Source organism: Aythya ferina, assembly GCF_964211825.1.
Source record: "Aythya ferina genome assembly, chromosome: 2".
NCBI lineage: Eukaryota > Metazoa > Chordata > Aves > Anseriformes > Anatidae > Aythya > Aythya ferina.
In genome coordinates this window covers 39,991,169-40,005,632 of record NC_140297.1, presented here as the reverse complement: position 1 = coordinate 40,005,632, position 14,464 = coordinate 39,991,169, and the positions used below count along the sequence as shown (strand labels likewise).

Below are 14,464 nucleotides of genomic sequence, written 5' to 3'. Positions count from 1 at the left end.
TCAAAGTGTGCAGATAGAAAGAATGATACACTTGGTGGAGGTGCCGATGGCATATAGATATATATGTGCATGAAAAATTAAAAAGCAACTGTGGAATACCTTTCCAGAGCTGCTGCAGTGACTGCTGTAATTTGACATACAAGTGGAGTCATTACCACGATTACAAACAAAAGTTACACACACCATTTGTACTTATGCAACACACCGCTCCGCCAAATCCTCGGGACTACAGCGGCATTTTAAACTATTGTTTTGTTGTTGTTGTTTTTTGGTCTCGCCTGAAAATTGCTAATATTCACCTCCGAGCCTGTAACTTTTTAAGTATTAGGTCCGGTGTTAAGCTGACCGCACGTTTCAGAGGACGGGGTGCTTCTTGCATGGCAGGCACCCCTTGGTGGGACCGCCGAGCGATCGAGGGCACTTCCCAAGTCTCGGGGGCCCGGAGAGGGGCTGCCGCTGCCTCCCCGCACAGGGGCTCTCGGTAAGCAGCACCCCCCGGCCGAGTGACACCGCGATGGAGGCAGGAGTGCGCGGCACCGGCGCTGGGGATGGCAGGAGGTAACCTACACATGGCTCTCGGCGAAGCTCCGTGGGAGGAGGGCTCCCGGCGGGGATGGGGACGGGGTCTCGCTGCGCGCCCCCCCCTTGTCCCCCCCCCTTGCCCGCCGCCCCCCAAACCCCCTCCCAGCTCCCAGGAGTGGGGCGGGGGGCGCGGCGCTGCCTGACGCCGGCTTTGTCGGGGGCGGGACCGCCGGGACCGCGCTGCTCCCTCCCGCCCGCCCCCGTCCCCATCGCCGTCCCCGTCCCCGCCGCCGGGTCCCGGGCCCCATCTCCGCCCCCGCGCTGTCCCCGCCGGGCCCGGCGCTGCGGGGGCCGCCCCGGCCGCGGCATGGCCGGCGCGCTGGGCAGGGGGGCGGCGGGCTGGCGGCTGCGGAGCGCGGCGGGCGGCAGGAAGGAGAAGCCGCCGGGCGGCAAGCCCCAGCCGCCACCGCACGGTAAGGGACCGGGCGGGACGGGGGCTCGGGCTGTGTGTGGGGAGTGTCCGCTGGGATCGCTCCGGGAGGGGGCTGATGGTGTTCCTCGCCCGCCCGTGGGTGCGAGGGGAGGGGGGTCACCGCGCCCCAACTCCGCCGGAGCTGCGCCTCTCGCCTGCTGGCTGCCGGGCGCCGGGGAGAGGAGCATCTCGCTGCGATCGCGGCGTCCTTAATCGTGGCGGAAAGCGATTGCAGCCGGTGAACCCGGGGACAGTCCTCGGGGTCTTTTTTGGCTTGCCTGCGGCTGCCCTGAGTGCTGGGGAAGCACCGCTACCAACCCCCGCCGGGGCTCCCCCGGCTCCCGACGCCCCTCCCGAGGTGTTTGCGAGGTCCCAGCCCGAGCCCGGGGGGGCCGAACCGGGTGCGGGCTCCGCTCCGTGCTTGCTGCGGGGCTCGGCAGCCCCCGGGGGAACTTCGTGCTGCGGGGCGGCTGTCACCGCTGTCACCCGCCTGCCGCCCGCTCGCCGCCGCCGGGCAGCCTCCCTGCCGCCTTTCCCAGAGGGCGAGGAGGAAGCGGACCCAAAGTCCGAGCAAAGCCTTAGTGGGTATCAAAAAACTCCGAGAGAAATGACCGCGCAGGGGAGGAATGCTGGCCAGTTAGAGAATACAAATGGCTGGCTGTAGCTGCAAGTACTTAGGCTCCCTTCTCTGACTGTGATGCTAGCAGTGGGGATAACTCGCAAGGAGAGCGCGCAGCCAAGCCGGGGGGGTTCACCCCTGCCCCCGTTAGAGCCGGTGTTTGCCCACAAACCGGCTGGTGCGAGGGGTTAGGCCGGGCTGAAAGCCTTCTTTGACCGCCAGAAAGTTTGCCATAATTGTGTAGTTGCGATGCTGCGGTATGCTGCCAAGATTAAGATGTTATCAGTATCTCTATACTGTAAATTAGTTACTATGGGGAGATATTTTATAACTTGGTTCTACTTAAGGGTAGCAGAAAGGTGTGGTGTGCTTCAGTCTGTCTGTTGCTTCTTAGAAGTGTTTTGTAAAGTATCGTGCGACGCTAAGTTCTGGTTTAAGTAATTACCGTATCAACACGGAACATAAATTACACTGCAGCACAGATATTTCGCATCCCAGTTAATTTTCAATTGTGCTTTAAGGGTAATCACTCTTTCTACGGTACTGTCTTTGCAAGGTGCACTGGACTTATTTACAATGTCATTTACTACCCATTAACAGCAACAAATGTAATGAAAAACAAAATTAGACCTAATTTCTCTGTCCCTACTGCTGACTGTATGCTACAGTGAGCTATTTTATTTTATTTTATTTTATTTTATTTTATTTTATTTTATTTTATTTTATTTTAAATATATATGTATATTTATTTATTGTATTTTTTATGTGGGAAGGGAAGGTGCAGTATGAGTTCAATATGCTTCTCAAAATTTCAAAGTTTTAGAAACACTTTGTTTTCCAATAATGGACTTAAGTAATATAATACTGACCACCTTGCGTTGGAGTGGAAAACGTACTTAAAATATTCAGGCTAAAGAGTTTTAGGAATTATCACGATTTTACTTTTTGGTGTATCTTACTTATAAGTGAGCTGTCAGCAGTTTTTAACAAGGTCAACTCATTCATACATGCATGCATGCAATCATCAAAATGAAATAAGAACTATTCATTTTTTACAACAAAACTGGGAGGTGGCAGGAACAGGAAAGAATTTAAATTTTAGCAAATAATGCTGTTCTTTCCTACTCTTCTTGCTGCAAAAACTGTTCCAGTTGGCCACCTACCTGTGTCGGCAAAAAAATGGCACAGCTCCATGTATCTCAGTGGCACTGTTATGATTGACACCAGCTGAAGACCACGCATGACATTTCTGTGTGTGTTTGGATTAAGATACATTTACCCAATCATCACTTAAGGCTGGCTGGGTGCTGCAGGCACACTGAGCTGTGAACATGTGAGCAAGCCTGCCTTTTGACTGCATCAACTTACAAGTATTTGCCAGCTTTGATGTTCTTCTTGCCTTTTGTGTGAGTAAATATAGCTGTCAATTTATTTTGACATGGAGCTATTTGATATGATTTTATATCAAGTATGCTTATTCAGTACTTTATTCATCAACAACTTTATGTTATCAATTGCAAGTAAAAAAAAGCTTTTTCATGATTGAACCATGCACTTAGGGCATTGTGACCTCAGATTTTTCTGTGTTTTTTTCAAATGCTTCAAAATGCAAATACAAACATGACATTTTCTGTAATCTCGTGGACAGAAGTTTATGTTCTGCATGGAATGAAACTTTGAAAAATGCAAAGTGATGAAAAGTAGGACTAACATTTCCACCTGCTGTGGTCTAGACAGTAAACAAAGTGTTTGTCAAGACAAGAAGTTCAAGATCCTGATAAGATGATAAATATTAATGATCTTATAAAAAGCTTGTTTTTATAGCACTTTACCTGTAAAATCTCTCAAGAGCTTAAAAACCAGATGGATAGCTACAGCCAGAATTCTTCTACAGGCTTTCTAAGCAGATGTTAAGGAGTAGCATAATGGAAACCACAATGTAAATCAAGTAGTGTTTTGCTGTACTACTTAACAAAACTTTGAGATGCCTGTATGCATTGAAGAAACCTCCTCCCTTGGGGAGTAGGTATAGAAAGTTTGTGACTAGAAGCTATGAGAGATAAAAATGTTTACATTATCTGATGCCACAAAAACTGCTGAGGAGAAAGCAATATTTTTATATACATTTTTAAAGGTACATAAAACTTTTGTAGTAAACTAGTAGTTCTGCATCATTAGTATTAAAACTGCAGGGAGAAAAATGTAACTAAATAGTGTTGGATGTATGTGTAGGAGTGTGTACACACCAGTGATGTATTAGAACATGATTACTTCAAATATTTATTTTTTAATTTCTCACAAAAATGTGCCAAGTTTAGGCTAGGAAATGTAAGTCTTCTGTGCTTCAGCCAGCACAATGAAATCAGTCAGTGTCATGCCAATATGTTGGATCACACCCAGGCAGGCCGAATAAATAAGTGTGAGCTAAAGCAACACAGATTTTTTTTTCCACCTGGGCCAGCTGACTAGTTTTAGTCTTAGCCTATCTAGAGTTGTAACAAAACAGGACAGAATCTGTTGTCTCCCCTTCATTAGGTAAGGATAGAAGTCAGCATGTTGTAGATCCAGAGAATTGGAATTCTCTGTGTTGAACTAGGGAAAGGATGGGATGAAGGAAAAAACCTACAAGCCTGACCATGGTTTTCCTGGTGCACATGCTTTGATGTATGCACACATGCTAACAACTTCTGGTTGCGACTGGATTGGACTAATTCTGCAGTTGATAGTAGAAAAATGAAGAGTCCTACAAGCTTTCCAATTTCAGATGGTATAATCTTCACACATTTCTTTCTGAAATATTCACAATGTGTTTCAGTATTTTCTGTCAGCTTCTTCCTTTTTTCTTTCTCTCTCTCCTGGGAAATAATGTTCTTGGTTGTATTCAGGCAGTCATAACCAAATCTTCTGTTGTGCTGGAGCCGTAGTTCTCTACACCTCACTTTTTACCTGTGGCTTATTGTGGTATTTGTAAAAGTGAATGTCTGAAATGCATGTAGGCGTTATATATGTCTGCTTAATATAACAGAATATAAGTTCTCAAAGCAAGTAAGCCTTTCTGTGCTCAGCTGGAATAATCTGCAGGTAAACTTTGAAACTTAAAATGCTTTCTAGCCTATGTGTTCATCAAGTATGAACATTGATGTTGTTTCTGTTTGGATCTACTAACACTTAGATGCCTCAGCTGCTCCTGTGGTCTTGTTACATCAGCCAGGGAGCATGTTTGCCATGTGTAATGCAGACCTTGCTGTGAAGACATGGCATTCAAAGGAAATGGATGGATAAAGGATTTGACATGAAGAGCAAGAAGGATTAGTTTACTAAGCGAGTTTTAACTCTCTTAGCCTTTCCATTGATGTGAACACAAGCTGATACCACTTAACTTAATTGTACTACTATATGTATACTAGGTACAACTACTTAGAGAACTTGTGTGACTTGAGTCAAGTTCTGTTGTGGTTTTTATTTTTATTTTTATTTTTATTTTTTTCCTATTCTACAGTGAGGCTTGGGATTCTCAGTAACTCAAAGCCATGGTAGCAGTCATTGGTAGTCTGATTTATTATTATTATTATTATTTAAATTTGAAAAATGTTTTCCTTCTGTAGTATTTTTCAAATAAGTTCACATTGGTGTTACTGGGGTGGGTGAAGAAAACCATACTCTTCTTGGCCAGAAATGCATATGATAAAATTAGCAAATACCTGTAACATGGCTGTATATGACATTTTCCCCCTAGTTCATGGAAGAGTTTATTTATGACAATAATAAAACCTTAACATTACAACTTGTACAATTATAAATAAGTAACCAGAGCTACAAAGCCATAGATTATTCTAAATCTGAGTTTACAATGGAATGACAAACACAGCATCTAGAATTTAGAGGCTGACTGCAAATACAGTTTTATGATGTTCATTTAAATTCAATTTCTGCAGAGAAATATAGATTAGAAACCAAAGATGACTTCTCGAACCCATATCCAGACCTTTTTTTTTTTTTTCTTTTTAAAGAAGATTTGGAGAGTTTTAATCAGACAGAGGTCACAAATCACTTTGCTGGGAAATGCAAGGTGTGCTTTAAAAGGGGAAAAAATTACTTTGATAATTTGGCTCTTGCAGTTTAAATTGCGAAGCTAGGTGAACTAGTTACTCTGACAGAAGTATAGAAACTATCTCATTTTAGTACATTCTGAAGTATTTTATATTTCTGAATAACCCTGGCTCAGGGGCATTTTATACTCACATCTGGAAGTTTCCAGTCTCAGCGCTCAGTCTAGTGTCTCTGCCTTTGTCTTTCCATTTAGTCTTGCCATGTTATAACAATGAATCATCTTGTCCATTAACTAAAGTTGGAATGTCTGTTTATGCACTGAATTTGTTTCATCACATTGCCATAATGATTGGAACTGTGGCAACTCCCGACTGCTTTCCCATATGTATTTGGGCTGGACTTGACCCAGTGCTGTTCTAAGCAGCAGCAGGATAAGCCATCACAAAACCTGGAATATCTTTATCCTCCTAGGATTCAATTTCTTTCTCATGAAACTCCAGGGTAGCATTTTTGTATTCTGCCTCCATGTATATGAAATCGGGTGGAGGCTGTAGGATTTCTAATCATACAAAATCACAGCACAGCCATAATACACATACACGTACAACAGTTAAACCAGGAATGTTGTTACTGTAGGTTCTCTTTGATATGCTCTGATTTTGTTGATCATTTTTAAATTTGTGCTAATTAAAATATTGAAGCATTAAATAGAAAATGAAAAAAAACAATTGTGGGCTTCTTTGATATTTAGTAATTCTACTACAACAGGCAAGTGGCATGGTGTAAACAAAGGTGCCAAGTGGCAGGGAGCCTGTGCCAGCAGGTGCAAATTCACACCTCTTGCCGTGTGAATGCAGATAGCCATGGGCTTGCAGATGGTGTTCTGGTTGCTACTTTAGCAGACTATTTTGCAATTCAGTGTCCTTTTATTAAAAAGGTATTAAACGGGCTGTACCTTGACTCATTTAATAGCACATAGCCTTAAGACTGTGGTGATGTTATTGAAACTATTCTCATTATTTCCATGAAAAATAATAATAATAATTGTTGTGTTTAGAAGGATTAGTAAATGCTGAAGGATCTGTTTTACAAACAAAACCTACATGTTTTGTAAAATATATGGATTTTTGTTGTTGTTGTTGTGGTGGTTTTGTGATCTTGTCTTGCATGCTATGATGTCTAAGAATATTTTTGTGTGCTCTCTATGGCCAATTTTCATAAAGAGTTGTTGATGCTGTACTCCTATATAAAGTATTTACAAGCATAAAAGAGGAGTAGGAATTAGTGGGGAGAACCTTCTCCTGGGGGTGGATTAAAGTAGAGCTGTTAGTTTGTGATAACAAAACCAAGAGCCTGTTGAAAGAAGTGAGAAAAAGGACTTGTTATTGTCAATGACTGCATTGAGCTTTGCTGTATAAACCATTCCAGTATTTAGCTCAATACTTACTACTCTGAAACTCTGAAACTAGAGCTGTCTAAACTGCTGGCATTTATAGTGAGGGGGTGGAATGGGAAGTTGAGAAGTGATTCTTTTTTCTCCAGAAGCTGGGTTGAGGAAATTCACATATAGTATAACCAGGTGTCCCCACCACTTTCTTCTTTTTGGCTGATAGTCACTGTTGTTTCATGTGGGAGGTCATGGTTGTTGCTAGACAAGAAATGGGTGTACAAATCATTTTTATTTTTTAGAGGTAAGTGAGAGGAGGTTCTATAATCAGAAGCTGTATGTGGAAAGATCAAGGCACTCTTGTGATGCATTCACATCAGCCAGGATCACAGAACAGATGAGTTGCTGTGCTGGGCAGAATGTTTCCAGACTTCTGCATCATTTCTAAACGTAAGGCATCCTTATATTCTAAACTTGACTTGATTAATGTATAGCTTACAGTGTTCTAGGATGAGTTAGAGGGAGTGAGGGAATAGGAATGCAATCTTTTTTCATAACTTTTTTTTTTCTTTTTCTTAAGCTAGAGCTAAATTTTTGGCCTTCTATCTGTTTGTGATTTCAAGAGATACTTTCAACTGTCTTTAAAATGGATTTTCCAAGTGATCTTTAGAACATAAGAAATGCTTTAGGGAAACATGGTCTTTCCCTTTTCCAGTATGGATGATGTTGGACTTTGTTGGCTCTCTCTGGCTGGCTGCTCTGAGTCCACATATTGATTTCAGTTAACATGAAGTAGCCTGAGGGGTTGGTCACTTGTTTATGTTGATGGTGCAGCCTCGGTTGCTCCAAACCTTTGGCTTACCGAAGTAATTTCTAACAAAGCAAAGAAGAATTTATCAATGTTTTTATTCATTGTGTAACAGGAGAAAGTCTGGTTATTCTTCACTGAGGGCTGGTAATAGTCTGATTGTAAAAGGAACATGTTTTGTGTTTTCTTTTGTGCAGTATTTTTTTCCTAATCTCTAGGCTGAGAAACCAGTCCAAATCAATTTCTTTGCTTCTTGGGAGGGTGCTATATTACAATTGTAAAGGCATGTAAAGGATCACTCTGCAGAAACTGTAGTGACTGGGATGAGATTCTGATCTTTGAAAGATTTGAGCTTGTGGGACGTAGCCACTTGCTTTATGCACAATAGCAGTTGGTGAGCTTATTTTCTAGGCTTTTTGAGTTTGTTTGTTTTGCAGCTTGTTCTGGGGGCTGACACAGACAGATGATCATACAGAAGTAGTGATTAAGTGACACCTGAGGGACTTGCAGAGTTCTTAATAACTTTCAGCAATTCTTCTGTTGCAGGAAGGGATCAATGTGAAGATGCGCCCTGGATTGTGGCCAGCTTTTTGCTGTATTTTATTCCTGTAGCACCATAATGCCATTTTGATGGTAGACATACAAACTTAAGACAATGTTGTTTAAAAGATGAAGGTTGCAAAGTTCTCTATCAGTATGGTGTCACAAAGCTGTATGGCTCTTTTTAAAATCAAGTTAAAATATTTCCATCCATCATACTCTAATTCTGTTTGGTACATCTGGAGGAAACTGAGGATAATTCAGGTCAGAAGGAGCCTAAGGAAGTCTCCAGTTCAATCTCCTGCTCAGGGTCAGCTGTGACATCAGAACAAATTGCACAGGTTTTTCTCAGGTCCACTGCTGAAAATATCCAAGGAAGGAGAAAGCACAAAATGTGACAAACATTTTTATTTTTTCCCAAGTCCAAATTCAAAATCAAGCCTAAAAACTCTGTGGAAGTGGGAGTTCTACATGATGGCCATGTCTGTGTAGAAACTGGGCCAAGAGGAAGTGGTGCTGAAATGGTTTTTCAGATGATCTGAAGTATCATTTGTAAAACATAACACAAATTGCCTTGTTTCAGAAAAAATACCACATAAGACTAAGAACTTGCTTGTATGCATGACTTTCTGAATAAGAGTAAAAGCAGCCATTCTTAAGCTTGCAATCCCACATAACAGTGCACTGAGAAACATGGTAACTTTTTGAGAAATACAGTGTGCCAGGTATGTAGCCTTGAGGCTGTCCACTGCATAAATAAGAAGTGCAGGCGAGATTTTGTGGTAAGAAGAGTCTTGACAACTTGAGTAATTGGAATATCCCAATGTAGTTATAGAACAGAGGTCCCTGGTCATTATGCAAAGAGCCTGAAAGGTAATACTCTGCTGTGTTTGTTTGTTTGTTTGTTTGTTTGTTTTTGATAGGGGTGAGGGCTTCAGTCTCTAGACTTGCTCTATTTTGCTTCATCTCTTCCTTAAATTTGTTGAAGTTTGCTCCTGAATGTATCTGTCTTGATTTAGAGGTCCAGCCTCAATATTCATTTTAACCTTTTATTCTCTTCTAGAGTAAGATCATCGATCTCTGGTACATGCACCTTTTTTCAGCAATGTTAAAGGAAGAGAACTAGTGTAGGATCTATTTAAGTGTTATCTACAAAGATTTATAACCTGTGCACTCCTGGTAATACTTCAGGTGTCAATGTTAGGGGGAACACCTGGTTTGGAAACTAATTTGGTTAATTTAACTAATTTATGTTTTTCCTGATGCAGGGAAAAATTAAGGACTCTTTCTGCCACCAAGGGTGTGAAAATTTGGCAGTGGCTGACTCTGTGATGCAAATGGCAAGACAGATTTCTCCCATTTGTAATATTTAACATATTTCTTGGGAATTAGCACCTGCCCTTGAACAGTTGTATTTTTAAATGTGTGTATGTGTGAGAAGGTGTGTGTGAAACTAATCCTTGTAGCAGAAGGAATTAGAGTGAACTAATAGCTTTTTCAGGAATCTGTGTTCTCTGGTCATAACTCATTCTGAGTCTGGAATCTGGTGTAGAGAAATGTGCTGTATGAAGGGTGACATTAAGTACTTTCATTGTCAGAGCAGCACTGCATAGTGCATATCTGTGTTACCACAATTTGTTGTCTGTATGTTTCTGCTACAGAAGAAGATAGCAGTCACAGCAGGCACTACTGAAGAGCGTGGTTAGGACTCTGCTGCCATCTGTGTTAGCACTGTCTGCTCATGTTATTTGCTTGTTTCCATATGTGTAGTTTAGCACTTAGCCTCTACAGCCATTATAGTAACGTATCTGAAAACAGTTGTGATAATGAAAGCTGATTGGAAACAGTCGTTAAAAAGTTAATTTGCTTGTTTTCAATGTACATGGTCTACTTTTTTTTTTAGTATCTGCTACTGCTTTAGGCAAGTTTAGCAAGATACCGCTGCACATTCCAAATTTGAACTCATCGCTTTTGGCTTTGTACATCATAATCACCTCCACAGCAACCACTGTGATGCCATAAACAGAAGGTTTGACTTCAGGTGAAGAATTTATGCCATAAAAGTAGAAATATTCCTAAAGGAAAATGTGGGGGGATAAGGAAGATGTGGAAAGTGCTTATTCTGACTTTCTGTGTAGTGTTTGTTTTTTTTTTTTTCAAAACTTTTCTTTCAGCTATCACTAAAGATTAAAAAAACAAAAACAAAACAACAAAACTTTCAAAATGTCAAAGTGAATCATCTATTTTAGATAGTATAATTGAAAAAAAATGTATGAGCAGCAGAGTTTTATTCTGCATTGGATTTCTTTCTGTCTCTTTTCCATTCATTAAAAAAATAAAACAATTTTAGTAAATCCACAGTGGGAGGATAGTTTTTCTTCTGTACTTTTCCCAGGGTGCAGCAGGAGAAATTGCATTTCCAGTTCATGGAGAATGAAATTAAACTTACTCTGTCCGCTACTCCTACACTCAATACATTTGTGGGAGAGACGCTTGTGTGCTATAGGAAGCAGTGCCCTGAATGCACTTGCATCTGCTCTTGTGCTTGAAGGAACAGGCACAGATTTGGGCCCACGTTAACTCCCAAATTAGCACTAGGTACTGTATGGAGTGCTTGTGTGTGTCTGCCTCTTCTCTAAGGTGTTGCTCTTGGAAGGGGAGACTTAGAATGTGTCACTTTGTTTGCTTCTAGTGGCTGAGATGACTCTCTGTTCTGTGGTACATTTGTATATTCTTAGAAAGGTCATGGTTTTACACAGTATCAGAAAATTGAAGGATACCCATTTTTAACTTGCATCATTTCATGCTCAAAACATATGAGGGTGATAAGCTGTAAAGTCAGTAAAAAAGTATTTGGTAAATGTAAATTACATTGTGGCAACTGAAAAAGAGCAGAATGCCATTTATTTGTTTAGTGGTTGTGGGAAAGGCAACTTTGAGGAGAGAAAAAAAAAAAGGCAAACAAAAAAACAAACACATACCACTTTCTTCTTAAGTAGTGAGATCTATCTCTTTAACTCTTTGATCGTCCTTCTGATAGGGATAAAGTACACAAACATCTATTTCTAGGGCTTGCTGCCCTTAGAGCTGGCCTGTCCACTTCCTTTTGGGCTGTGGCTTCTCTAAAGCAGGTAGATAAGTACTCAAATGACTTTAGTTTTGATGCAGCACCTGAAGTACATAACAGCAGATGTAGCAATAAGTACTTCCTTTTCTTCCAGCATAGAAATTGAATGCATATAATACATATGAAGAAAAATTCTCCAATAACAGAAAAAAAAAAAAAAGAAAAGGATCAGCAAAGATATCTGTTTAATATAATGCTGATCCTGTGTTCCATAAAACTTGTTAACAGGAGAAGACTCTCACTATTTATAAAAAGGTTAGCACTTGCTGTTCGACAACTCCAGCAGTTTTCATTTGCATTTCAAAGCCAGAGAGAGAATAAGAAAGCTCATATTTTTAATTCCAATAGTATGTCACTCCGGCTGACTGTGTCTGTAAAACTGGCGCACTATGGGCAATTCTCATCAATTTCATTTGTTGCATCTACTCAGATGAGCTTTTAATCTCCTGCCTGCTGATCCCTGGTTTATAATCAGATTTGACAGAGATAGGATGGCTGTAAATATCTTGATGTGAAAGTCAAGATAGAACTGTCATTTCTCTCCTTTCTCCTCTGGTGAGGTAAAATTTTATTTGCAAAGCGTGAATAACTAAAACTTAAAACTGCCTAGTTTCATACTGTTTCAGGTGCATCTGTTCACAACTAAGCCTTTTTTCTAGAAAAGGCAGGAACCTTCCTTGCTTATTTATTGACTTGCTTCTAAATGTTTTGGAAATAAATTTTATGTCAACTTGAATAATTATTCCCAGAATTTGATAACATGCTGATTTCAGTTAAGACCTGAAATAATAGATATTTGTGGTGTAGGTTCTCATTTTGATTCCTGAATAAAGCCATTCAGGAATGGTTTTAATGCTGTCAATAAAAACCTCACAGTTAAATGAATGAAAACGTGTAATAGCTATGTTTACGGAAAGTCTGTTCATACTTTTTTTTTTTATTATTATTTATTTTGTATACGTGATGTTAGCTGTGTAACTTCTGCATCTCTTTTGCTTCCCATCAAAATGGAAAAATACCTCTTTGCTTTTTTAAGACTCAAATTTTGCCACAAACATATCAAGATATATCAAGAATATATCAAATATATCAAGAATATTCAAAATACAGAAAGTTAGGAACATACACAAATTTAAGTATATATTCTGATTCCATTAAGTGTAATCTGAGCACATGGAATTAAAACAATTATGTTCAATTAAAATAATTGTGATAATATATTATCAGTCCTTTTCCATTCAATAAAGTTTTGTTTGTGATGCTTGAATATTTTTAGCTTGTCATGTCTCCTCATTCATTTTTGTAGTCTTATTTAGTATTCTGATATTATCCCGCTGTAACCTCTCTGCCACAAATCCTTCTGTTACCAGTCATGGGAGGAAAAAGACTCTAAATATACTACTGTTTTTTTTTTTTTTTTTCCCCTCTTACTCATCTTTTCATGATATACTCATTTCCATGTCTTTTCTGTTCCAAAAGTTCTTCAGCTTTTGTTTAGTCCCCATGACCTCAGTTAAATCCAAGATTTACTGTCAAAAGCAAGAATTTCAGTGTGGTGCCCCCTCCTGCATAACCTCTTGCTTCTTTCTAGGATGTGATGTTCCTGTCAGTTGCCTACTCAAATTTCATCTGGTACACTAACAACTCCTCTACTTATATAAATTATCTTCTGTTTAAATATAGTCCTAAATGTGATTTTCTTAAAGATATTAATGTTTTGTCTTGTGTGTGAACATTGCATGCATGCAATTGTAATAGGAGTCCATACTGTCAGCTTGGTGAACCACAAAATCCATAGCTCCACAGGTTTATCTACATCACAACACCATAAAGTTTATATTTTTTACTTGCTTTCTGCTGAGTTTATGCCAATAATTCCAGGAAGATAACTCCTATTGATTTTACAAACACTGTAAACGTTATTGGTATAATTACAGATAGAATAGAAGAATAATTCTGAGTAATCCACCTCCCCAGCTTTGCAAATCAAAACCAAACTCAATTCACACAACATGAAGACAAGTGCTAGTAATGACTGTAGTCTTTTGAAGCTGCTGTTTTCACTGATGTGCCAGTGGGTAGATGTCTTTTTTTTATTAAGTACATGTGACTTAGAGAACTCTATGGAAATCACCGATAGAAAGGGAGAATCTGATTTGTGAGGTGACTGCAGACTGTCTGTGGGCAGTGACAGACCGCATGTCACTGATCACTTCTAGCATGGGAAGTCAGTGCTGGTGGACCAGGAGTTGTGGCAGGAACTCAACCCTTGGAATTCTTGTCCTGAGTGAGAAGATGATGCAGCCCCAATATTGGGCTTTATATACTAGCAGAAAAAATCATTTTCTGCTGGGTCAGTGTCCCTGACTGTTGCAGCCTCCTTTCCTTTGGATTATCACCAGATATGTTGTTACTTAACTTTAGAAAGATAATGAAAAGTTCCCTGCAGTAAATAAGCATTGTAATGTCATTATTAATACTACATTTCCCTTTGGCAAGCTTTTCAACTTGAGAGCATATTTCTTCTCCTGCACTTATAATTAATTTTATATGCCTTGACAGCCAAGTTGCATGAAGTAGGAGGAGAACAACACAGATGGTGCTGATTGAAGGTGCATATTTGGACTGAGCTGGTCCTACCAGTGTACAGTCATGTCCAACTGACAATGAGCCAAAAGAGAACCTTCCGGTAGGAGGCAACTGCAATGTATCTGGCCAGAAGACAAAGCTGAAATGGATTTCAACAAATGGGAATGAGCTGTGAATAATTCAACTTAGGCAAAAGCGATAAGCATCATTCGGTGTGTGTTGGCCCTTAATTGGCTTTGAATTAGAAATTTTGCAACTTCAGGTGAAAGATGGCAAAGACTGTTTCAACTAAATTGAATTGCTTGAGATTTTTGGAGGGAAAACAATACAATTCCTGTCAAAATATGAAA

At 40.2% G+C, this 14,464-nt stretch overlaps 1 protein-coding gene across 4 annotated transcripts in view; it reads left to right on the top strand.

Annotated features, from left to right (window-relative positions):
• The first annotated feature begins 533 nt into the window (after window positions 1-533).
• ZNF385D (zinc finger protein 385D) overlaps window positions 534-14,464 on the top strand; it is a 431,386-nt gene continuing 417,455 nt past the window's right edge. For 3 of the 4 annotated variants that reach the window (XM_084509531.1, XM_084509529.1, XM_084509528.1), the window contains exon 1: window positions 819-995. In XM_084509531.1, the coding sequence (XP_084365657.1) occupies window positions 890-995 (106 nt within the window). In that variant the 5' untranslated portion in view covers window positions 819-889. Of the gene's footprint in view, window positions 559-818; window positions 996-14,464 lie in introns of those variants that run through there. The other variant, XM_084509530.1, reaches the window with a different exon arrangement.